This window comes from Oncorhynchus kisutch, linkage group LG6 (genome assembly GCF_002021735.2).
Source record: "Oncorhynchus kisutch isolate 150728-3 linkage group LG6, Okis_V2, whole genome shotgun sequence".
Lineage (NCBI taxonomy): Eukaryota > Metazoa > Chordata > Actinopteri > Salmoniformes > Salmonidae > Oncorhynchus > Oncorhynchus kisutch.
In genome coordinates, this window is record NC_034179.2 from 78,943,283 (window position 1) to 78,969,891 (window position 26,609).

The 26,609-nt window shown below is 44.2% G+C and overlaps 1 protein-coding gene across 1 annotated transcript; it reads left to right on the top strand.

Annotated features, from left to right (window-relative positions):
* Window positions 1–16,418: 16,418 nt before the first annotated feature.
* LOC109893550 (protein phosphatase 1 regulatory subunit 27-like) lies at window positions 16,419–19,399 on the top strand. The gene is made up of 3 exons (XM_020486798.2): window positions 16,419–17,302; window positions 17,681–17,831; window positions 18,102–19,399. Exons 1-3 carry the CDS (start codon window positions 16,783–16,785, stop codon window positions 18,220–18,222), a joined length of 792 nt encoding a protein of 263 aa, XP_020342387.2. The 5' UTR covers window positions 16,419–16,782; the 3' UTR covers window positions 18,223–19,399.
* Window positions 19,400–26,609: the final 7,210 nt, after the last annotated feature.

Consider the following 26,609-nt stretch of genomic DNA (forward strand, 5'->3'; position numbering starts at 1 on the left):
CATTGGTTGCTGAATGCCAACCATTCCCAGGGCAAAACTCAGTCACATGCCCCCATTGTGTAATCAAACATCTACCATTTGAAATGCCCACACGGCTGGCCTTTCACCCCACCCTCATTTTCCATGGAGGCCCGGCTCAGGTAACCCTATCCCAGGCCTGCACCCTGGCTCTCTTCCCTCCGTGTGAAGTCCGGACACTCCTGCTCTGGCTGTGGACTGGACAGCTGCTGGCCCTGTTTACTGCTGTGGCCCTTCACGGGTTAGCATTCTTCATACCTGATCACTGTCAGCAGCTACAGCCCCTCACTGTGGCCCGTGTCTCCAAAGGGAGCACACAAAGCACTATTCTAAACATACTAAACACATAAAACTATTGATCCCCCTTTGGAACATATTTGGCTTTGTGAAGTGGGAAGCCTTTTAACATTGGTTTGCTTTCGGTCATAGGAAACTATTAGGGGAGCGGTGTTAATGGGGTGATATGTACGGTCAGTATGTTCCCAGGCTCAAATGTTCTGCTCCATTATACAGTGCCTTGCAAAAGTATTCATCCCCCTTGATGTTTTCCTATTTTGTTGCATTACAACCTGCAATTTAAATGGATTTTTATTTGGGTTTCATGTAATAGATATACACAAAATAGTGAAGTGAAATGAAAAAGATTACTTGTTTCAAAAGATTCTCAAAAAACAACAACTGAAAAGTGGTGCGTGTATATGTATTCACCCCCTTTGCTATGAAACCACCTGTGTGAAATCTATGTGTCACATGAGTATATATACACCTGTTCTGAAAGGCCCCAGCGTCTGCAACACCACAAAGCAAGGGGAACCACCAAGCAAGCGGCACCATGACGACCAAGGAGCTCTCCAAACAGGTCAGGGACAAAGTTGTGGAGAAGTACAGATCAGGGTTGGGTTATAAAAAAATATCAGAAACTTTGAACATCCCACGGAGCACCGTTGAATCCATTATTAAAAAATGGAAAGAATATGGCACCACAACAAACCTGCCAAGAGAGGGCCGTCCACCAAAACTCATGGACCAGGCAAGGAGGGCATTAATCAGAGAGGCAACAAAGAGACCTAAGATAATCCTGAAAGAGCAGCAAAGCTCCACAGCAGAGATTGGAGTATCTGTCCATAGGACCACTTTAAGCCGTACACTCCACAGAGCTGGGCTTTATGGAAGAGTGGCCAGAAAAAAGCCATTGCTTAAAGAAAAAAATAAGCAAACGCATTTGGTGTTCGCCAAAAGGCATGTGGGAGACTCCCCAAACATATGGAAGAAGGTACTCTGGTCAGATGAGACTAAAATTGAGCTTTTTGGCCATCAAGGAAAATGCCCTGTCTGGCGCAAACCCAACCACTCTCATCACCCAGAGAACACCATCCCCACAGTGAAGCATGGTGGTGGAAGCATCATGCTGTGGGGTTGTATTTCATCGGCAGGGACTGGGAAACTGGTCAGAATTTAAGGCATGGTGGATGGCACTAAATACAGGGAAATTCTTGAAGGAAACCTGTTTGTCTTCCAGAGATTTGAGACTGGGACGGAGGTTCACCTTCCAGCAGGACAATGACCCTAAGCATACTGCTAAAGCAACACTCGAGGGGTTTAAGGGGAAACATTTAAATGTCTTGGAATGGCCTAGTCAAAGCCCAGACCTCAATTCAATTGAGAATCTGTGGTATGATTTAAAGATTGATGTACACAAGTGGAACCCATCCAACTTGAAGGAGCTGGAGCAGTTTTGCCTTGAAGAATGGGCAAAAATCCTAGTGTCTAGATGTGCCAAGCTTGTAGAGACATACCCCAAGAGACTTGCAGCTGTAATTGCTGCAAAAGGTGGCTCTACAAAGTATTGACTTTGGGTGTGGGGGAGGGGGTGAATAGTTATGCATGCTCAGGTTTTCTGTTTTTTTAACTTATTTCTTCTTTGTTTTACAAGTAAAAATATGTTAAAATCTTCAAAGTGGTAGGCATGTTGTGTAAATAAAATGATACAAACCCCCCCAAAAAATCAATTTTAATTTCAGGTTGTAAGGCAACAAAATAAGAAAAATGCCAAAGGGGGTGAATACTTTTGCAAGCTTTATCTCAGAACAAATAACATACTCTCACTCTCTAATATCTGCTATATGGGAATAAAGGAAAGGTATGGCTAGTCAAGTGTTTGGCCAACTTCACACTTTACACACTCAAAATAATGAGCCTCAGTGAAAGTGTTCACTAACTGTCACGTTCTGACCATAGTTCTTGTGTGTTTTCCTTGTTTTAGTGTTTACTGGTTTGTCTATTTCTATGTTTGGCCTGATATGGTTCTCAATCAGAGGCAGGTGTTAGTCATTGTCTCTGATTGGGAACCATATTTAGGTAGCCTGTTTTGTGTTGGGATTTGTGGGTGGTTGTTTCCTGTCTTTGTGTTTTATGCACCAGTTAGGACTGTTTTGGTTTTCACGTTTATTGTTTTGTATCCTGTTCATGTTTGAGTTAACTTATTAAATTAACATGAACTCTAACCACGCTGCGTTTTGATCCGCCTCTCCTTCCCAGGAAGAAAGCCATTACACTAACAAACATTGGTCTTTCTAAATGTTTATTACCTACCTATAACCATTATATTATTAAGGAATGCAATCTCATTTCCACCTTCTAGTGGATTTACACATCAAATCAAATCAAATGTTATTTGTCACATACACATGGTTAGCAGATGTTAATGTTAATGAGTGTAGCGAAATGCTTGTGCTTCTAGTTCCGACCATGCAGTAATATCTAACAAGTAATCTAACAATTTCACAGCAACTACCTTATACACACAAGTGTAAAGGAATGAATAAGAATATGTACATACAAATATATATGGATGAGCGATGGCCGAACGGCAAAGGCAAGATGCAGTAGATGGTATAGAGTAGAGTATATACATTTGAGATGAGTAGTGTAGGGTATGTAAACATTATATAAAGTGGCATAGTTTAAAGTGACTAGTGATACATTTATTACATCCGATTTGTAATTATTAAAGTGGCTAGAGATTGAGTCAGTATGTTGGCAGCACCCACTCAATGTTAGTGATGGCTGTTTAAAACTTCTTATTGCTTAGATCCCACTATGGGGATCGATATGACAACAGCCAGTGAAAGTGCAGGGCGCCAAATTCAAACGACAGAAATCTCGTAATTTAAATTCCTCAAACATACAAGTATTTTACATCATTTTAAAAATAAACTTGTTGTTAGTCCCATCACAGTGTCCGATTTCAAAAAGGATTTAGACGAAAGCACACCAAACGATTATGTTAGGTCAGTACCTAGTCACAGAAAAACACAGCCATTTTTCCAGCCAAAGAGAGGAGTCAAAAAAACAGAAATAGAGAAAATGAATCACTAACCTTTGAGGATCTTCATCAGATGACACTCATAGGACTTCATGTTACACAATACATGTATGTTTTGTTCGATAAAGTTCATATTTATATCCAAAAATCTCAGTTTACGTTGGCGTGTTACGCTCAGTAATGTTTTGCTTCCAAAACAACCGGTGATTTTGCAGAGAGCCACATCAATTTACAGAAATACTCATCATAAATGTTGATGAAAATATAAGTGTTATGCATGGAACTTTAGATATACTTCTCCTTAATGCAACCGCTGTGTCAGATTTCAAAAAAGCTTTACCAAAAAGCACACCATGCAATAATCTGAGTATGGCGCTCAGACACAAAACCAAGCCATACAGATATCCGCCATGTTGTGGAGTCAGTAAAAGTCAGAAATAGCATTTTAAATATTCCCTTACCTTTGATGACCTTCATCAGAATGCACTTCCAGGAATCCCAGTTCCACAATAAATGTTTGTTTTGTTCGATAAAGTTCATAATTTATGTCCAAATACCTCCTTTTTGTTCGCGCCTTGAGTTCACAAATCCAAATTCACGACGTGCAGGTCAGACGAAAAGTCAAAAAATGCCATTGAAGTTCGTAGAAACATGTCAAACGATGTATAGAATCAATCTTTAGGATGTTTTTCACATAAATCTTCAATAATGTTTCAACCGGAGAATTCCTTTGTCTTTAGAAACAGAATGCAGCTACCTCTCACAGGAGCGCGTGTGATCAGCTCATGGCAGACACCTGACTGACTCATTCCCCCCTCCTTCACAGTAGAAGCCTGAAACAAGGTTCTAAAGACTGTTGACATCTAGTGGAAGACTTAGGAAGTGCAATATGACCCCATAGACACTGTATATTCGATAGGCAATGAGTTGAAAAACTAGATTTCCCACTTCATGGTTGGATTTTGTCTCAGGTTTTTGCCTGCCATATGAGTTCTGTTATACTCACAGACATCATTCAAACAGTTTTAGAAACTTCAGAGTGTTTTCTATCCAAATATACTAATAATATGCATATCTTAGCTTCTGGGCCTGAGTAGCAGGCAGTTTACTCTGGGCACCTTATTCATCCAAGCTACTCAATACTGCCCCCCAGCCATCAGAAGTTTTAACAGTCTGATGGCCTTGAGATAAAAGCTGTTTTTCAGTCTCTCGGTCCCAGCTTTAATGCACCTGTACTGACCTCGCCTTCTGGATGATAGCGGGGTGAACAGGTAGTGGCTCGAGTGGTTGTTGTCCTTGTTGATCTTTTTGGCCTTCCTGTGACATCGGGTGGTGTAGGTGTCCTGGACAGCAGGTAGTTTGCCCCCGGCGATGCAGACCTCACTACCCTCTGGAGAGCCTTACGGTTGTGGGCGGAGCAGTTGCCATACCAGGCGATGGTACAGCCCAACAGGATGCTCTCGATTGTGCATTTGTAAAAGTTTGTGAGTGTTTTTGGTGACAAGCCGAATTTCTTCGGACTCCTGAGGCGCTGCTGCACCTGTTTCACCACGCTGTCTGTGTGTGTGGACCATTTCAGTTTGTCCGTGATGTGTACGCCGAGGAACTTAAAACTTTCCACCTTCTCCACTACTGTCCCGTCGATGTGGATAGGGGGGTGCACCCTCAGCTGTTTCCTGAAGTCCACGATCATCTCCTTGTGTTGACAGTTTGGTGTGAGGTTTTCCTGACACCACACTCCGAGGGCCCTCACCTCCTCCCTGTAGGCTGTCTCGTTGTTGTTGGTAATCAAGCCTACCACTGTAGTGTTGTCTGCAAACTTGATGATTGAGTTGGAGGCGTACATGGCCACGCAGTCATGGGTGAACAGGGAGTACAGGAGAGGGCTGAGAACGCACCCTTGTGGGGCCCCATTGTTGAGGTGGGGGCGGCCCGTCAGGAAGTCCAGGACCCAGTTGCACAGGGCGGGGTCGAGACCCATGTGGGAACAGCAGACTGGAATAAGGATTGATTGAATATGTCTTTAAACACACCAGCCAATTGGTCTGCGCATGCTCTGAGGACGCGGCTAGGGATGCCGTCTGGGCCGGCAGCCTTGCAAGGGTTAACACGTTTAAATGTTTTACTCAAACCACAGGTTTTGGCGGGCCGTGTCATTGGCACTGTATTGACCTCAAAGCGAGCAAAGAAGTTGTTTAGTTTGTCTGGGAGCAGGACATCGTGGTCTGCGACAGGGCTGGTTTTCTTTTTAGTCCGTGATTGACTGTAGACCCTGCCACATACCTCTCGTGTCTGAGCCGTTGAACTGTGACTCTACTTTGTCTCTATACTGACGCTTAGCTTGTTTGATTGCCTTGCGGAGGGAATAGCTACACTGTTTGTATTCGGTCATGTTACCGGTCGCCTTGCCCTGAATAAAAACAGTGGTTCGCGCTTTCAGTTTTGCACGAATGCTGCCATCAATCCACTGTTTCTGGTTGGGGAAGGTTTTAATAGTTGCTGTGGGTACAACATCACCGATGCACTTGCTAATAAACTCACTCACCGAATCAGCGTATTCATCAATGTTGTTTTCCGATGCTATGCGGAACATATCCCAGTCCACGTGATTGAAGCAATTTTGAAGCGTGAAGTCAGATTGGTCGGACCAGCGTTGAACAGACCTGATTATGAGCCTTTCCTGTTTTAGTTTCTGTCTATAGGCTGGGAGCAACAAAATGGAGTCGTGGTCAGAAACATCTGCATTAATCTATGTGATCATAATTAGCATTAACTATATATCCCTGTATCCCTGTATTAAGCATATGCTCATGTCTAATAGCCTGCTCTAAACCATTGTTGGCAGACCATGGTATAGGCATACACTTCAGAGTACCAGTGAACCTCCTTGAAAGTCAAGGTGATATATTTCAGCCATGAATTGTGACCACAAATAGTCACCATTCTAACTCTCTTTCTTTCAGCTTAAATTACCTCAAGGAATACTCTCCAACAATCTTTGGAGCCTTGACTTTTAAATTGATTGGTGTGTTTACACAGAAAGGGTGTTATTTAAAACTGAGCCCCAACTAAATATAGCCTTGAAATTCCCATGGTGCCCTCCTTGTGTGATGGGTGCAGCAGCAGGCCTACTGTTTGTGTTCTTGAAGACGTGTGTCTTAGTTTCTCTGGGTCTGAGCACATCATATGATAAGCCTACCTATAACAGTTTTCAGGCAAAATGTCCACAATCGAAGTGCCTCCAAGCCAAAGTACACAATTCATTTTTCTATGTGCTGTTAAATATGCCGTAACTTTCCTGTCTCTTTTATGTCAACTTAAAATAAGCAAAGGCAACACTGAAAGTCAAACAAATTAATTTATCATTGAGATTTTTCCGGGCAACACTATTTTGGTCTTCTCTCTGTAAGAAAATATTGACCAATTCCCATGGAAACTATGTCCTTGTGCCTTGAGGGCTCAGCAACTCTAGAGTCCAGAGGCATGGGAACCATGATGGCCATGCCATACATCTCGGGCCAGGTGGTGGACGCCGGACGCTCCCATTTGCAGAGCAAATAGCCCGATTTAGTTTGGGGTGGTCTGCCTTCCGTGTTAGGAGCAAGGCTCAGATTAGAGGCTCTGAAAGCTGTCAGATCATCCGTTTGTGGATGCCTGCCACAGCATGTTCAAAGACAGGCATAGAGGGCAGTGCTGATAAGCAGTCAATGGAAATTTGCCACATTATGTGATGCACAGCAGACTTTGTAGCCTCCATGTTTTGCAATAGTTGATGCCTACAATGAATGCACAGAAATGTAGGTGTAACTGTCGGTCACCACTTCCATGGGCTGTGAGAAGGGTCACATATCCAGGGTACCTTTGGCCTTGATTATTACAATCCTGTAAACTCATCAAACCAGAAAAGAGGATGGCCGTGTCTGAATATGTGTACTTGCATTCCAAATAATAAGCTGATTGAATATTCGAAAATAGAACGTTTGAGAGTATGTGATATTCCGAAAATTAAGTATGCTTTAAAATACCAGCATCTCATACTGATTTCGGCTTTTCATCAACACTGAACAAAAATTTTAACCGCAACATGCAACAATATTACTGAGTTACAGTTCATATAAGTAAATCTGTCAATTGAAATAAATTAGGCACTCATTTATGAATGGGAATACTGATATGCATCTGTTTGTCCACAGATACCTTTTAAAAAAGCAGGTGTGTGGATTACAAAACCAGTCATTATCTGGTGTGACCACCATTTGCCTCATGCAGCACGACACGTCTCCTTCGCACAGAGTTGATCAGGCTGTTGATTGTGGCCTGTGAAAGGGTCCCACTCCTCTTCAATGGCTGGATATTGGCGGGAAATGGAACACGGCGTCTTACATGTCAATCCAGAGCATCCCAAATATGCTCAATTGGTGACATATCTGGTGAGTATGCAGGCCATGGAAGAACTGGGACATTTTCAGCTTCCAGGAATTGTGCGCAGATCTTTGCGACATGGGGCTGTGCATTATCATTATGAAACCTTGAGGTGATGGCGGCGGATGAATGGCACGACTGAATGGCATGAATGGAAGTCAGGTGGCTGGTCTCAGACGATCACGCAGGTGAAGAAGCCGGATGTGGAGGTCTTGGGCTGGCGTGGTTACATGTGGTCTGTGGATGGAGGCAGTTTATGGTAGAGAAATTAACATTCAATTCTCTGGCAACAGCTCTGGTGGACATTCCTGAAGTCAGCATGCAATTTGCACGCTCCCTCAAAACTTGAGACATCTGTGGCATTGTGTTATGGGATAAAACTGCATGTTTTAGAGTGGCCTTTTATAGTCCACAACACAAGGTGCACCTTTGTAATGATCATGCTGTTTAATTTAAGATGACATATGGAATAGTTTTAAGATGGTCATACCATGGATCATTTAGGTAGTTGATTTTGAGTTTTAGGACCCCTTTAGGTATGAAAAAGAAATATAAACAAATGATTTGGCCTTTACTACCACCCACAGAAACACATTGAGTAACACATTCATAAATGGCAAAAAAGACAATCAAAAATAATTCATAAGGAATAAGGTTTTGAAGTGTCTGTCCTATATCTAGGAGATATAAGAAAGCTCATGAAATATGTATATACAGTACCAGTCAAAAGTTTGGACACACCTACTCATTGAAGGGTTTTTCTTTATTTGTTCTATTTTCTATATTGAAGAATAATAGTGAAGACATCACAACTATGAAATAACACATTTAGAATCATGTAGTAACCAATTCTTTTTAACAAATCAAAATATATTTTTATTTATATACCCTTTGTCTTGATGACAGCTTTACACACTATTGACATTCTCTCAACCAGCTTCATGAGGTAGTCATTTGGAATGCATTTCAATTAACAGGTGTGCCTTGTTAAAAGTTCATTTGTGGAATTTCTTTCCTTCTTAATGCATTTGAGCCAATCAGTTGTGTTGTGACAAGGTAAGTGTGGTATACATAAGATAGCCTTATTTGGGAAAAGACCAAGTCCATATTATGGCAAGAACAGCTCAAAAAAGCAAAGAGAAACAATAGTCCATCATTACTTTATGACATGAAGGTCAGTCAATGCGGAAAATTTCAAAAACTTTGAAAGTTTCTTCAAGTTCAGTAGCAAAACAAATTAGGAGCTATGATGAAACTGGCTCTCATGAGGACCGCCACAGGAAAGGAAGGGCAAGAGTTACCTCTGCTGCAGAGGATAAATTCATTAGAGTTAACTGCACCTCCGATTGCAGGCCAAATAAATTCAAGTAACAGACACATCTCAACATCAACTATTCAAAGCAGACTGCGTGAATCCGGCCTTTATGGTCAAATTGCTGCACAGAAACCACTATTAAAGGACACCAATAATAAGAAGAGACTTGCTTGGGCCAAGAAACACGCCAATAGACATTAGACTGGTGGACATCTGTCCTTTGGTCTGATGAGTCCAAATGTGAGATTTTTGGTTACATCCGCCTTGTATTTGTGAGATGCAGAGTCGGTTAACGGATGATCTCTGCATGTGTAGTTCCCACCGTGAAGCATGGATGAGGAGGTGTGATGGTGTGGGTGTGCTTTGCTGGTGACACTGTCTGTGAGGCAGAGTTAACCATCATGGCTACAACAGCATTCTGCAGTGATACGCCATCCCATCTGGTTTGCACTTAGTGGGACATTTACTTTCAACAGAACAATGACCCAACACACCTTCAGGCTGTGTAAGAGCTATTTGACCAAGAAGGCCATCAGATGACCTGGCCTCCACAATCATCCAACCTTAACCCAATTGAGATGGTTTGGGATGAGCTGGACCGCAGAGTGAAGGAAAAGCAGCCAACAAGTGCTCAGCATATGTGGGAACTCCTTCAAGACGGTTGGAAAAGCATTCCAGGTGAAGCTGGTTGAGAGAATGCCAAGAGTGTGCAAAGCTGTCATCAAGGCAAAGGGTGGCTACTTTGAAGAATAAAATCAAAAATATATTTTGATTTGTTTAACACTTTTTTGCTTAATACACGATGCCATATCTGTTATTTCATAGATTTGATGTCTTCACTATTATTCTACAATGTAGAAACTATTTAAAAAATAATTAAAAAACTTGAATGAGTAGGTGTGTCCAAACTTTTGACTGGTACTGTATATATTTTTTACACATATTTAACCCCATTTTTTGAGTAGGCACAAAACCACCTCCATACTTCCATTAATGTTTACAACTGGTACCGGTTACCTTCAGACGAGTCCTGTGACACTTTGTAGCCAAAACGGATCATACGCTAAAAACTGAAGTTGACACATCGACGGTACTGACTTGAGACGAGTCCCCTGACACTTGTGGGTGTCGTAGAACAAAACATAGAACCCCATAGTGTTCGTGAGAGGCTCGTGAGACATTTCCATAGAGTGGTCATACTAGTTTGTAGTATCAGTTGGGATGCTACAGACGTTTTCGTGAGAAGACCAATCTAGCTCTGCCACCTTTCACCTCAGATGGGGAAGTGCGACATCGGCAGATGCGGTAGATTGAGACGCATCCAATGGAAAACTGATATCTCTAGCTGAAACTGACTGATTTTTATGGGGATTTTGTTTAAATGTCACTTAGATTGATGCACCGATGCGTCAACCGACTCTAGGGGGATATATTCAGGGCCCTAAATGTGTGGCTCAACCAGTTGTTGGGGGAAAATCGAGAAGTCATGGACATGCTTTCTCATCACTTTTTCTAACATGCAAACTTCCCTACTATAAATGACCTCATGTCTGCTGTCGATTCAGTCTCACCCTTCTGCCACTGTTACTGGTGACTGCAGCTGGCATGGTGGAGGCTCCCTGTGCAAGGACTGAGGATTACTGGCTCCTGATTTAGATGTAGGCTTCCTATTCTGGCCTAGCCACACGTGCCGTAACTGGATCCAGCCGGCCCGAGCGTGTATCTCCCACTGGGCCTGGAGGATCCAGACTGAGATCCAGTCCCACAGTGTTCACTGTCCAGTAATCCAGGTGTGTCAGTCTGCTCCCTGTCTCTGCCCCCTTGATGAGAGCATAGTGCTGCCACCAATGGGGCTCACTGTGACCGGGGCAGGCCAGGCTGTTCTGAGAAGAGGCTCATCACGCCATGCACAGGAAGCACGCGGTACCTGGCACCCCATCATCAGTACAAGAATGCTGTCTGCCAACTTTGCAATATGTATGCATTTTTCAGACAGCCCCATGCCCTAGTCCTGCTCAAAATCTGTTAGGAAATTAATCAAAGCTCAGAATATGCACTGAGTGTACAAAACATTAGAACACCCTTTTTCCCTCAGAACAGCCTCAATTTGTTGGGGCATGGACTCTACACGGTGTCGAAAGCGTTCCACAGGGAAGATGGCCCATGTTAACTCAAATGCTTCCCAAGTTGGCTGGATGTCCTTTGAGTGGTGGACCATTCTTGACACACAGGAAACTGTTGCGGGTGAAAAACCCAGCAGCGCTGAAGTTCTTGACACACTCAAACTGGTGTGCTTGGCACCTACTGCCATACCCGTTCAAAGGCACTTAAATCTTTTGTCTTTCCCATTCACCATTTGAATGGCACACATACACAATGTCTCAATTGTCTCAAGGTTGAAAAATACTTAACCGGTCTCCTCCCTTTCATCTACACTGACTGAAGTGGATCAATAAGGGATCATAGCTTTCACCTAGACTCACCTGGTAAGTGAGCAGGTGTTCCTAATGTTTTGTTTACTCTGTATGTATGCTCATATCTAAGGATGATCCTGAAAATAATGTGTATGTCAATCATACAATGAAGTGCAGCAGGGGACTCCAGTGTTGATCCAGGAATAGCCAATATTCCATGAATACTTGTGAAATCTTTGCTGACATTGGTTGTTTCACTGTTCTTGTTTCTATGGTTTCATCTCACCTTGAACATATTTAGAGAGTGAGTCACCAACTGTCCAGCCACCAGCTTGATGAAAGTCAACATCAAAGTGTTTTGGAATCCATAGCTGTCCGGTCAACATGATAAGCCTATTTGACAGGTTGTTAACATCACGATGCCTCTGTCTGTCCTCGGCTGTGTCCTAAACCTTTGGTCTGTTATTGAAGGTCTGTCGTTATAAGGATCCTAATACTTTGCTGTGGGTACAGATACCTGACTGTTTCAACCGCTTATTTATAGAAGGAAAATGTGCATTGCCAGATCATTTATAACATAGATCTTAAACTATACAGTGCATTTGGAAAGTATTCAGACCGCTTGACTTTTTCCACATTTTATTACGTTACAGCATTATTCTAAAATGTATTAAATTGGTTTTTTTCTCCCTCCGACCAGAAATGTGGAACTACCAAGAGTCTTCCTAGAACCGGCCTCTTCCTAGAGATGGGGAGAAGGGCATTGATCAGGGAGGTGACCAAGAACCCGATGGTCACCCTGACAGAGCTCCAGAGTTCCTCTGTGGAGATGGGAGAACCTTCCAGAAGTACAACCATCTCTGAAGCCACTCCTCAGTAAAAGGCACATAAGGCTGCATGACTGGTTAGAGTTTGCCAAAAGGCACCTAAAGACTCTCAGACCATGAGAAACAAGATTCTCTGGTCTTATGAAACCAAGATTGAACTCTTTGGCCTAAATATCAAGCATCACTTCTGGAGGAAACCTGGCGCCATCCCTACGGTGAAGCATGCTGTGGGGATGTTTTTCAGTAGTAGGGACTGGGAGATTAGTAAGGATCATTGGAGGGATAAACGGAGCAAAGTACAGAGAGATCATTGATGAAAACCTGCTCCAGAGCACTCAGGACCTCAGACTTGGGTGAAGGTTCACCTTCCAATAGGACAACGACCCTAAGCACACAGCCAAGACAACTCAGGAGTGGCTTCGGGACAAGTCTCTGAATGTCCTTGAGTGGCCCAGCCAGAGCCCGGAATTGAACCCAATTGAACATCTCTGGAGAGGCCTAAAAATAGTTGTGCAGCGATGCTCTCCATCCAACCTGACAGAGCTTGAGAGGATCAGCAGAGATGAATGAGAGAAACTCCCCAAATACTGGTGTTCGAAGTCTGTAGCGTCATACCCAAGAAGACTTGAGGCTGTAATCGCTGCCAAAAGTGCTTCAACAAAGTACTGAGTAAAGGGTCTAAATACTAATGTAAATATTGTTTTTAATATTTTTATTATAAATTTTTTGGGCAAAAATAAATAAATTGTCATTATGGGGTATTGTGTGTAGATTGATGAGGAATTTTGTTGATCCATTATAGAATAAGGCAGTAACGTAACAAAATGTGGAACAAGTCAAGGGGTCTGAATACTTTCCGAATGCACTGTATACATAAGTCATGACACAGCTGCAATTGGAAAACATGGACTGTTCTCTCTTTTCTCGTGGACTGTTCTCTCTGCTCCCGTCCGGCAGGCGGTACCGAAGCATCGGGTCTCGGACCAAAAGGCTCAGAGACAGGTTCTTTCCCCAAGCCATAAGACCTTTCAATAGACAGCTACCACTGTACTACCTGCACGGCCTCTATGCTCATCCACAGGAATTTCTTATGGATCCTCATTAGCTGCTGTTATCGTGTGTGTGTGTGTGTGTGTGTGTGTGTGTGTGTGTGTGTGTGTGTGTGTGTGTGTGTGTGTGTGTGTGTGTGTGTGTGTGTGTGTGTGTGTGTGTGTGTGTGCCTATGTTTGTGTCTACCCACTAAGACACTCACGCCTACAGGCATACACTAAGGCACACACTGACACTCTTCTCACACACGCATACACACACACATGCACCCACACTCACAACTGACACCACACACTTACACTCATCACCATGCACAGACCCACTCACCACATACGCTACTGCTATAGTGATTATAGTGATTACTAACTTGAAACACTACAGCGATTCACACACCAGGAAGCTTTTAACATGGAACTGTTTGGTGGTAATTGACAGTATGCAATACTGTATGTGCCCTATAAGGCATGCGGGAGGTGGGCCTGTATCTATCTATAGCACACTGAGTGGAGGGTGATTCAACCCCTACAGATACGTGAGCAATCCTTTTGGCATGTACCCAAGGGTGATGCAAGAGGACAACAAACAAACAACTCCCACCAAATGAGGCCCTTCTCGGTCTTGGGTGGGTAGGGGCTTTGGGAAGGGGTAGCACCATAGTTCATGGAACTCCACCACCCTCTCACCACACGTCTTTATGAGAGACTGGTGAACTCGATAATCAGTGCATAAAGTCTCTTCCCCGAGCTGCGGTTATAAATTACTCTCACCTAAATTTGTCTAGACATGAGCTCTAAGACTTTTCCACCAGCTCCTCTGTGCAGAATGGTCAGCTGTGCTGGGTGGAGACAGTGCAGGGCTAAAAAAGGTTTATGTTCAGGGCCGGGATCAGTTCTAATCCGAAGGTAAAGTCACCCATACAGTTCCAATCCCAACGTTGTCACGCCCTGACCGTAGAGATCTTTTTATTCTCTATGTTTGGTTGGTCAGGGTGTGACTCGGGTGGGAAACTCTATGTTCTGTGTTTCTATGTTTTGGCCGGGTATGGTTCTCAATCAGGGACAGCTGTCTATCGTTGTCTCTGATTGGGAATCATACTTTGCATTTTTTCCTTTTGTATTTTGTGGGTAGTTGTATTTGTTAGTGGCCTGTGTAGCCCCAGTAAACTTTGTGTTTGTTGTTTCTTGTTTTGTTAGTGACATTTCATAATAAAGACAAATGTACGCTCAACACACTGCACCTTGGTCAGGTCATTTTCAAGATAACGGTCGTGACAAATGTGGATAATCATAATGAGTTTAAAGGGCCCCTCCAGTTAGGTAATGGATGGAGTTAATGGATGTATGTAACTTCATTTCTTTGTAACTGAATACACAAGCCTATTATACCCCTAATTACAATCAACAGTTCTAGAAGAAGGATGGTTTTGCAACAAGCTTATATCTCCTCTCTCTTTGTAATACAATTTGCCATGATGTGATATAACATAAGCCTTAACATCTTGATGATAAGTGAGCCAGTGGATCCTTATAGTGGAATTGTACCTAATGACAGATATGCAGGACACACATAACAGGATGTACATTACAGTATAATGCACTGCTTCTCAAGCCAGGCCTGATAGTAAGATGAGGCCTATGTTGTGGATTCTAGTCAACCATAAAGGTTGCCCCTTAGGGCACAGTAAAGTCTACCCTGCGAGACCTTGGTAAGAGAAAACCAGTGGGATGGTAGCCATGCTATTTTCGTTGGCTAGCATGGAGCAGCTCCTGTGAAATGTCCAAGTCCAAAGCCTTTGAAATCCAGCTTGAACCAGCTCTGCCACTCTTAGAAGTTCCTGCCTGTCTGCTGAGAACAGCTGGCACTGGCACAATGTCCCGGCTGTCATGGTTCACACGCACAACTTCCAACTCACAAAATCATATGACATGAAAATGGAGTAATCACAGTACCAACTTTACTACATTTCAAAACATTAATTTGGGATTTGAGCTAATCAGATTTTCCTATAAGATTGAAGGTCACACAGATTGAAAGATCACTGCACTGTAAAGGGCCTTCTTTTTTACACCAAAACCATCTGATCTTTTAATGCCATCTAGAGAAATGGGTTACATTTCGCAGCATAGATTTATGTCCCTATGACACAACTGTTGGCCAAGACTGCTCCTGCACTGAACTCCCTGAATGGCTGGATACTATTGGCCCAGTGGTTCCTGAACGTCCTGTATGGCAAGTTACTATTGGTCCAATGGGTCCAGGCAAATGAGTGTAGATCAGATGTCAACCATGTGATGGGGTTACTGTTTGCTCTAATGGCAGAGATGCTACGGTCAAAATATTGATCCTTCCAAAGTTTCAAGACCTGTCACAATAAGAATAGATACAGTAGTTGTTCAAGCAACCAAAAAGTATGTTATCCTTTCATTGCAAATAAAATAACTTTTGAAGACCTTGTTTGTCTGCTATTTTCTTAATGTCAAATAACGTGTCCTAAATTCTCGTACATTACCTCTGTTGAAATAGTTCAAGTATTCAGGTTTTTGTTGTTTTGAGGCGAGAGTTCTTGAACCTTTCCAAAGTAACAAAAACAAAATGTCACTAATTCTGAAAATCATATATAAGCCATGTGACTCGACATGTGACTCTCACACTGTTGACCACCATGACCATGTGTCATTGCTGTCGCTTGTGAAATTCCAAAAAAGGCTGCCTGACCTGAACCCAGGGGCCATAAAACACATCTACACTGAACTGTAAACATTTCATTTCCCTCAACTGTTAATGACAGTTTGTTCCTCTGCTGATGTTGATCATGGACATTTTGATGTGATGTGGTATTAGACATGTTGGGCAAGCTCAATAAAGACCCCAATGTGTTTGTGTTATGGGGATAGGGGTGGAGGCAGTGTCAGGGGTCATGTGACCGCATAGTGGGAGGAGCCTGGCCTGGCAGAGACCACTCCGTTCCAAGCTAAAGTCACTCGATATGAGGGATGACGGGCACCAAAATAGCCCTCCAGAGTGTATATAGGGACCCTCTCCCACCTGCTCCATCAGACCACCAGCCTGTACAAAGCCAGAGGAAACTGTAGTGACATACAAAAGGACTGGAGAAACAAGACAGGAGGCACGAGGGAGAAATCCAGAGAACCAGAAGGAAATAAATAAATAAACAGAGGAAGTTTGGCCAGTGAGAATTGACTTTGGGAAAGTTTTGGTACTTTGCAGAGAGAGTAGCAGTGCTACTCTGGTTGGAAACTCAAGGATCAGAAAGAAGTCAAGGACGATAAGCGTGAAAAGGACAAAGGAAATTGTTTCCCCTGACTGGATTGCAAAGTTTTCTTGGATTTCTCCCACCCCTCCTCCTGGGCTGAGCGCATAGGGGGAGGAAGAACCGTATTGACCGCAGGGATGAAGTATAGCTACCAGCTACCAGTGTCATCGTACACCACGCGATACAGTCAGTACACACCAATGACGTACACACCAACACACTACACCCCCACCAATTACACACCTACGCACTACACCCCCAGCAATTACACACCTACGCACTACACCCCCACCAATTACACACCTACGCACTACACCCCCACCAAATACACACCCACTTCATATACCCCAACAAAGTACAGCTCAACTCACTACACCCCCACAAGCTACACCCCATCACTTTACACACCTACACACAAAACCAGTTCCAGTTACACCCCTTCGTACAGCAAAGGAACACGCTACAGTGCTGCTGCACGTCACACAGCACACATACCTGCACAGCAGACTCCTGCACCTCTACCACTCAAGCCAGTCCGGGCTGTACACTTCTCCAATGACATTATCTTCCAGGACCTTGTCCGACATGGTGAGATGGAGCAGATTGGACGCTTTATGAGAGCGAAGAAAGTACGTCTGCATACCCTCTTCCCATCTGGTGAGTGAATCTACAAATACATAAAGACAGAGGAAAAGTGTTGAGAGATTGACAGGAGTTACCACAGCAGGCAATGGCACCTACAACTGTCTGCATGAAAATATAGTCACTAACTACAACAGCTTCTTTTTCGGAGCGATATTGTGTTGACAAATATAAAACTACTGAGAAGTTAAAGGGTCTCAAATATGTATTTATATTCTAAACCAGTAAAAGAATAAAAGCTTGAAATAATTGTTTGACAAATGCATAGAGAAAGTTCAGAAAAGTTCTGAAGTTAAAAGCAGAGGTTGAAATGACAGAAAAGCAGTGTAAGGGTATGTACAGGGCAGCTGAGCCCTCTTCTGACTGTGCCCATGTATGGTGCTCTGTGTACAGGTATGGCAGCACTCCATGAGGCCGTACTCACAGGGAACCTGGATTGTGTGAAGCTGCTGGTGAAATATGGAGCTGATGTCCACCAGAGAGATGAGGACGGCTGGACGCCGCTGCACATGGCCTGCAGTGATGGCTTCCCCGAAATCGCCAGGTTGGTGTACAAATGAAACACAAACGTCCACAGAAATATTTCCCTACAGTACGGAGACCACAAAACACAATATTCAATTTATCTATCATGCAACATTGCTGCCTCTTTGAGAAATAACTCTTCTGACAAAAGGCAGGTAGTGAACCATACTGACCTCGGTGACCTGATTGAACCAGACATGCAGCATTTCATAACCAGTGTGAATATAGACAATGAAGATGCCTTGAATGTGACTTGTGCTGAACAACACTGTATTTTGTCCCTCCTTAGCTACCTGCTCTCTCTTGGTGCCAGTGCATTTGCAGAGAACGAGAACGGGGAGAAGCCAGTGGACCTCATTGACCCAGACTGTAAGGAGCTGGTCAATCTATTTGAGGCAGGCTGTGTGTAACTCACTGGCCACCTATAGAACAGGACCTGAAGGAGCTTGATGTGGACAGATGGATAGTGTACCCTGGTCCTGAGACTAGCTTCTTGGAATGGAAAATCCCAGCCAGAGAGAAGGAGAAAGACTGGGACAAGGGACCAGCCCACTTTTCCTGCTACAGAACACTTGTAGCCTATTCTTTGCTAAATGCATAATTGTGACTCACAATGCTTTTTGGAGCGGTTTTGTATATCAAGGTGGACAATGCTTTGTAAAGGTTATTATTTTTTGTATCTTTTTCATTCTTTGCTTAAAGAAAGTTGGCTACTTTTTGTTTGGTGCTTTTCCACAAAAACATGCAAACCAGTCTTGTCACTTTAGTTGTCACAAACAGCATCTCAGGCTGTTCATAGCACCAGCAGCTTTCAGTTTCCCAGATCATGTAGCACCACATACCAAAAAATACAGTGTGACACACCACAGTAAACAGTTATTTAATCTGTGTAATGAATCAATAGGGTATGTCTTCATTCTGATTACCCAATGAGATCATCCAGCCCAATTCTGTGATCAATCTTATAAAAATCTGACTGTCCATTGCTTGAATTTTCCACAAAACTACGCAGCATTAAGGATAGTTCCTGCATATGGGCAGAGACTATTTTCAACTCACTGCTTCCAAAATACAGATAGAGTACAGACTGTATTTGGCATTGTTCTCTGCACTTAGCCTGTGTGTTTATGGCTTGGGAAAAGTTGTGTGTATCATCTCTGCTGAGCAGAGAGAGGGTGTCAATAGCAATTCACATCAAAAATTACATTTGGTAGGCCAGAGATCATTGGAAAATAGTTACTATGTCATACATGCACTGGTGCTGCTGTATTGGCATTTTTCCTATTATGCTTGGCAGTTGTTATTTTCTGAAATAGCTAACAATGTATTCTGCCCATTTCAACTAATCTAATGAATTTCACCAATGAAAGTCTTATTTTTTTACAAAATATTGTCATAAATAAGGGTGCTTTTTATAAATATTGATGAAATTAATTGGTGGGGACGCAACTCTTTTCTATCTCACTGATTGACCCTTGATGGAAAAATCTATGTAGCCTATTATAGGTCATGATAAGGATCACCTAGAGGAAAAAGGTAACGAGCTGCTAATTTACATCATTTCATTAAAATAATGTTTTTACGTTTTTTGAATAGTCATTTCATATCAACCTGAGGTTTATGTTTAGACTTACTGTGGCATTCACATGCTGTCAGAGATCTCTGAAGTGTGGAGTTCTGACTTGGAGGTTTCACTTGAACGTAAGTCGTATGGTGAATCCCAAACCAAGCCCTCGCCCCTACCAACTAACTCATTTGTAGAGCCCTCAATTTTACGTGTTACTGATAAAATTCCAAGTGTGACTTCAAAAGTGGCGAGGGGACCAAATAAACCCATCAACTTCGGGACACACTCATGACTTGAATGATGCAATTACACAGGTATATAATAATACAAGCATACAATTTTAATGACAAAATTCCATCATGTTTCTTCCAATGAGAAAGCATTTATTTCGTTTAGGGTCAAAGTAGTCGGATGGGGTGGTGGGTTTTGGGGGATAGTGTATAGGTGCAGGTTTAGATGGTGGTGCAATTTAAGATTTTCCCATTCCCTTTTCCCTTTTTTGTTTGTGACCAAAATGTGCAATCTGCACTCCGACCTGCGAAAGGCAGCAATACACAACACAGCGTCTACTCTGCTGGAAACCACACGGTAACACACCTTTGTCGGAGGACTGGGCGAGCAAGAGGATGTATGGCGAGAAGAAGCGAGGCAGAAAGAAGGGTGCGAGGTGCAAACCTGAACTGAAGGGGAAATACAAGCTGAGTACTTTCTCCTTTGGGTCAAGTACAGGAGAGAAAAATGCATGTTACGCACCTGAAGATCCTGAGCAGTCAACGGATAATGAACTTGAAATTTATCCTGACAAAAGTGAGGCGAAAGAACCTGCGTTGTCAGGTGAAGTGAAGACTTCCAAGCCTCACCGCAATGATCAGGAAAATGCATGAGATGACTCTGGCTCAGTGGGAGTACAATTCATGGAGAAAGTGGAACCATGCCTTTTAGCCAATCCGTTTGTGGTATCAGGCTGGGTGAAGGAGTGGGGTTCTGTCAATTCAGTCAAAGTATCCAGAGATGGACATGTGTTGATTTTTGTGTGTGTCTGCTGCTCAGAGGGAAAGGTCTTTGCGCATTTCTAGTCTGGGGACTGAACTCCGGAGCAGACCGCCACTGACAGGAGTGATAGCTGGGGTGAGGTTGAGTGAATCAACTGAAGTTGGGGGTCCCCGGTGTTTGTGACATATGTTATTTAGTGCGGTGCAGACTAGAGTGTTTGCCGGATAAAGTCATGCTAGGGTATATACATTTTCCGGTTGAGAGCTTTTGTTCCGAAATCACTATGGTGTTTCAGGTGCCAAGTTTATGGTCATGTTGCAGCAGTATGTAGGAGGGAGATTCCTAAATGTGAGAAGTGTACATATGGGAGTGGGCTGGGGGAGTATTTCAATTGTGGGGGTGGCCATGTTGCTGGGGATCAGAAATGTCCTGTGCAAGTGAGACAGATGGAATTTTCCAGGGTGAGAGCAGTGCAGAAAGTGTCATATGCTGAGACAGTAAGGAAAGTAGAGGTTGATGGGCAAAGTATGAGGGAGCATGAGAGGATCCCTGTGAGTATTTCTATTTACTACCACAAACCGATGCTGGCACTAAGAACGCACTCAACGAGCTATATAGGACCATAAGCCAACAAGAAATTGCTCATCCAGAGGCAGCGCTCCTACTGGCTGGTGATTTTAATGCAGGAAAACTGAAATCTGTTTTACTTCATTTCTACCAGCATGTCACCTGTGCAACTAGAGGGCAAAAAAATTGACATCACCTGACTGGAATATGTTATTGGATTCATGGCATTGTGGTGTTTTACCACATCAGTAAACAGTTTCATTAATAAGTGCATCGACGACGTCGTCCCCACAGTAACCGTACGTACATATCCCAACCAGAAGCCATGAATGACAGGCAACATACGCACTGAGCTAAAGGCTAGAGCTGCCACTTTCAAGGAGTGGGACCATAACCAGGATGCCCTCCGACGAACCATCAAACAGACAAAGCATCAATAAAAAACTAAGATCGAATTCTACTACACCGGCTCTGACGCTAGTCGTATGTGGCAGGGCTTGCGTACTACATATCCCAACTAGAAGCCATGGATTACAGACAACATCCACACTGAGCTAAAGGCCAGACCTGGCGCTTTTAAAAAATATATCTATATATTTTTTACCCCTTTTTCTCCCCAATTTCGTGGTGTCCAATTGTTGTAGTAGCTACTATCTTGTCTCATCGCTACAACTTCCGTACGGGCTCGGGAGAGACGAAGGTTGAAAGTCATGCGTCCTCCGATACACAACCCAACCTAGCCACACTGCTTCTTAACACAGCGTGCATCCAACCCGGAAGCCAGCCGCACCAATGTGTCGGAGGAAACACTGTGCACCTGGCAACCTTGGTTAGCGTGCACTGCTCCCGGCCCACCACAGGAGTCGCTGGTGCGCGATGAGACAAGGACATCCCTACCAACCAAGCCCTCCCTAACCCGGACGACACTAAGCCAATTGTGCATCGCCCCATGGACCTCCCGGTCGTGGCCGGTTACGACAGAGCCTGGGCGAAGAAACCCAGAGTCTCTGATGGCACAGCTGGCGCTGCAGTACAGCGCCCTTAACCACTGCGCCACCCGGGAGGCCCCCAGACCTGGCGCTTTTAAGGAGTGGCGCACTAACCCGTATGCTCTCCGACAAACCATCAAACAGGCAACGCGTCAATAAAGGACTAAGATCGAATCCTACTACAGAAGCTCTGATGCTTGGCAGATGTGGCAGGGCTTGCAAACTATCACGGATTACAAAGGGAAACCCAGCTGCGAGCTGTCCATTGACACGAGCCTGCCCGACGAGCTAGATATATTCTATACTCGCTTTGAGGCAAGCAACACTGAAACATGCATGAGACCACCAGCTGTTCCGAATGACTGTGGGATCCCGCTCCCCATAGCTGATGTGAGTAAGACTTTTAAACAGGTTAAAATTCACAGGGCCAGACGGATTACCAGGATGCGTACTCAGAGCATGCGCTGACCAGGTGACAAGTGTCTTCACTGACATTTTCAACCTCTCCCTAACCCAGTCTGTAATACCTACATGTTTCAAGCAGACCACCATAGTCCCTGTCCCCAAGAACGCCAAGATAACCTGTTTAAATGACTATCGCCCCGTAGCACTCACAACTGTAGCCATGAAATGCTGGTCATAGCTCACATCAACACCATCCTCCCAGAAACTGTGGACCCACTGCATTTTGCATACCGCCCCAACAGATCCATAGATGATGCAATTCTATAGCACTCCACACTGCCCTTTCCCACTTGGACAAAAGGAACACCAATGTGAGAATGCTGTTCAGCGTTCAACACCATAGAGCCCTTGAAGCTCATCACTAAGCTAATGTCCCTGGGACTGAACACCTCCCTCTGCAACTGAATCCTGGACTTCCTGACAGGCCGTCCCCAGATGGTGAGGGTAGGCAACAACACATCCGCCACGCTGACCCTCAACACGGGGGGCCCTCAGGGGTGTGTGCTTAGTCCCTGTACTCCCTGTTCACCCACGACTGCAAATGACACGATAGTGGTAGGCCTGATCACCGACCGTGATGATAGGTAGCCTATAGGGAGGAGGTCAGAGACCTGGCAGGACAAGAATCTCTCCCTCAACGTCAGTAAGAAAAAGGAGCTGATCGTGGACTACAAGAAACGGAGGGCCGGGCACGCCCCCATTCACATCGATGGGGCTGTAGTGGAGCGGATTGAGAGCTTCAAGTTCCTCGGTGTCCACAACACTAAATATCTATCATGGTCCAAATACACCAACACAGTCGTGAAGAGGGCAAGACGACGCCTCTTCCCTCTCAGGAGGCTGAAAATCTTTGTCATGGGCCCTCAGATCTTTAAAAGGTTTGACAGCTGCACCATCGAGATCACCTTGACTGGCTGCATCAACGCTTGGTATGACAATTGCTTGGCATTCGACCGCAAGGCGTTACAGGAGGTAGTGCGTACAGCCCAGTACATCACTGGGGCTGAGAGCTTCCTGTCATATGAGGCTGTGTCAGAAGAAGGCACCAAAAATTTTCAGACTCTCCAGCCACCCAAGCTGACAAGTGGTACCAATGCACCAAGTCTGGAACCAACAGGACCATGAACAGCTTCTACCCCCAAGCCATAAGTCTTCTAAACGACTGCTAAATAGCTAATCAAATGATTACTTTGACTACCTGCATTGATCCTTTTTTTGCACTAACTCTCTTGCACAGACTTTACACACACACTCACACTGACACCCCAACACACAGACACTAGATACGCACACACACACACACACACACAACATGCACACACATGCATACTGACGCCACACACTCGCTTTCACACTTACCACAAACCACAAGAGGTTGGTCGTACCTTAATTGGGGAGGACTGTCTCATGGTAATGGTTGAAGCGGAATCAGACGAATAGTATGAAATACATGAAACACATAGTTTCCATATGTTGGATGCCATTCCATTTTCTCAATTTCTGACATTTTATGAACCAGCCTCCTATGCAGGAAGGAGACGCGTTCTGTCTCCTAGAGATGAATGTACTTTGGTGAGAAAAGTGCAAATCAATCCCAGAACAACAGCAAAGGACCCTGTGAAGATGCTGGAGGAAACAGGTACAAAAGTATCTATATCCACAGTAAAACGAGTCCTATATCGATATAACCTGAAAGGCTGCTCAGCAAGGAAGAAGCCACTGCTCCAAAACCGCTATAAAAAAGCCAGACTATGGTTTGCAACTGCAAATGGGGACAAAGATCGTACTTTTTGAGAAATGTCCTCTGGTCTGATGAAACAAAAATAGAACTGTTTGGCCATAATGACCATCGTTATGTTTGGAGGAAAAAGGGAGAGGCTTGCAAGCTGAAGAACAACATCCCAACCGTGAAGCACGGGGGTGGCAGCATCATGTTCTGGGGGTGCTTTGCTGCAGGAGGGCCTGGTGCATGAGGAGGGGAAATGATGTGGATATATATTGAAGCAACATCTCAAGACATTAGTCAGGAAGTTCAAGCGTGGTCGCAAATGGGGCTTCCAAATGGACATTGACCCCAAGCATACTTCCAAAGTTGTGGCAAAATGGCTTAAGGACAACAAAGTCAAGGTACTGGAGTGGCCATCACAAAGCTCTGACCTCAATCCCATAGAAAATGTGTGGGCAGAATTGAAAAGGCGTGCGTGAGCAAGGAGGCCTAAAAACCTGACTCAGTTACACCAGCTCTGTCAGGATGAATGGGCCAAAATTTGCCCAACTTATTGTGGAAAGCTTTTGGAAGGCTACCTGAAACAAATGGTTCAGGTAGCCAAATACTAATTGATGTATGCTATCTTCTGACCCACTGGGAATGTGATGTAAGAAATAAAAGCTGAAATAAATCCTTATCTCTACTATTATTCTGACATTTCACATTCTTAAAATAAAGTGGTGATCTTAACTGGCCCAAGACACTGAATTTTTACTAGGATTAAATGTCAGGAATTGTGAAAAAGTGAGTTTAAATGTATTTGGTTAACACGGAACCCAAACCGGCTGCGCGCGTGCTCCATCGTGTGCTATCGTGCATACATTTATTTTGTCCCCCTACACCAAACGCGATCACGACACGCAGGTTAAAATATCAAAACAAACTCTGAACCAATGACATAAATTTTGGGACAGGTCGAAAAGCATTAAACATGTATGGCAATTTAGCTAGTTAGCTTGCACTTGCTAGCTTATTTGTCCTATTTAGCTAGATTGCTGTTGCTAGCTAATTTGTCCTGAGATATAAACATTGAGTTGTTATTTTGCCTGAAATGCACAAGGTCCTCTACTCCGACAATTAATCCACACATAAAACGGCCAACCGAATCGTTTCTAGTCATCTCTCCTCCTTCAGCAACGAACCGCCCTTGCTGTCTCTGCCTGGCCGGTTCCCCTCTTTCCACTGGGATTCTCTGCCTCTAACCCTATTACAGGGGCTGAGTCACTGGCTTGCTGGGGCTCTCTCATGCCGTCCCTGGAGGGGGTGCGTCACCTGAGTGGGTTGATTCACTGTTGTGGTCATCCTGTCTGGGTTGGCGCCCCCCCCCCCCCCCCCCCCTTGGGTTGTGCCGTGGCGGAGATCTTTGTGGGCTATACTCAGCCTTGTCTCAGGATGGTAAGTTGGTGGTTGAAGATATCCCTCTAGTGGTGTGGGGGCTGTGCTTTGGCAAAGTGGGTGGGGTTATATCCTTCCTGTTTGGCCCTGTCCGGGGGTGTCCTCGGATGGGGCCACAGTGTCTCCTGACCCCTCCTGTCTCAGCCTCCAGTATTTATGCTGCAGTAGTTTATGTGTCGGGGGGCTGGGGTCAGTTTGTTATATCTGGAGTACTTCTCCTGTCCTATTCGGTGTCCTGTGTGAATCTAAGTGTGCGTTCTCTAATTCTCTCCTTCTCTCTTTCTTTCTCTCTCTCGGAGGACCTGAGCCCTAGGACCATGCCCCAGGACTACCTGACATGATGACTCCTTGCTGTCCCCAGTCCACCTGGCCATGCTGCTGTTCCAGTTTCAACTGACCTGAGCCCTAGGACCATGCCCCAGGACTACCTGACATGATGACTCCTTGCTGTCCCCAGTCTACCTGGCCATGCTGCTGCTCCAGTTTCAACTTCCACCTGACTGTGCTGCTGCTCTAGTTTCAACTGTTCTGCCTTATTATTATTCGACCATGCTGGTCATTTATGAACATTGAACATCTTGACCATGTTCTGTTATAATCTCCACCCGGCACAGCCAGAAGAGGACTGGCCACCCCACATAGCCTGGTTCCTCTCTAGGTTTCTTCCTAGGTATTGGCCTTTCTAGGGAGTTTTTCCTAGCCACCGTGCTTCTCCACCTGCATTGCTTGCTGTTTGGGGTTTTAGGCTGGGTTTCTGTACAGCACTTTGAGATATCAGCTGATGTACGAAGGGCTATATAAATAAATTTGATTTGATTTGATTCCAAGCTTTTTCATCTTTGAATTTATATGGTGATTGGCATCTAAACGTTCATAGTATTACCACGACAACCTGCAAAATATTTAGTCTTACAATCACCCACGTGGGTATAACCAATGAGGAGATGGCACGTGGGTACCTGCTTCTATAAACCAATGAGGAGATGGGAGAGGCAGGACTTGCAGCGTGACCTGCGTCAGAAATAGGAATGACTTCTATTTTAGCCCTTGGCA

What these genes read in the sequence shown, in the direction of transcription:
- LOC109893550 (XM_020486798.2), top strand. Translation starts at nt 16,783, where the DNA reads ATGAAGTATAGCTACCAGCTACCAGTGTCATCGTACACCACGCGATAC. An exon ending in GCATACCCTCTTCCCATCTG is followed by an intron (nt 17,303 to 17,680) that starts GTGAGTGAATCT and finishes CTCTGTGTACAG; the next exon opens with GTATGGCAGCACTCCATGAG. An exon ending in GGCTTCCCCGAAATCGCCAG is followed by an intron (nt 17,832 to 18,101) that starts GTTGGTGTACAA and finishes GTCCCTCCTTAG; the next exon opens with CTACCTGCTCTCTCTTGGTG.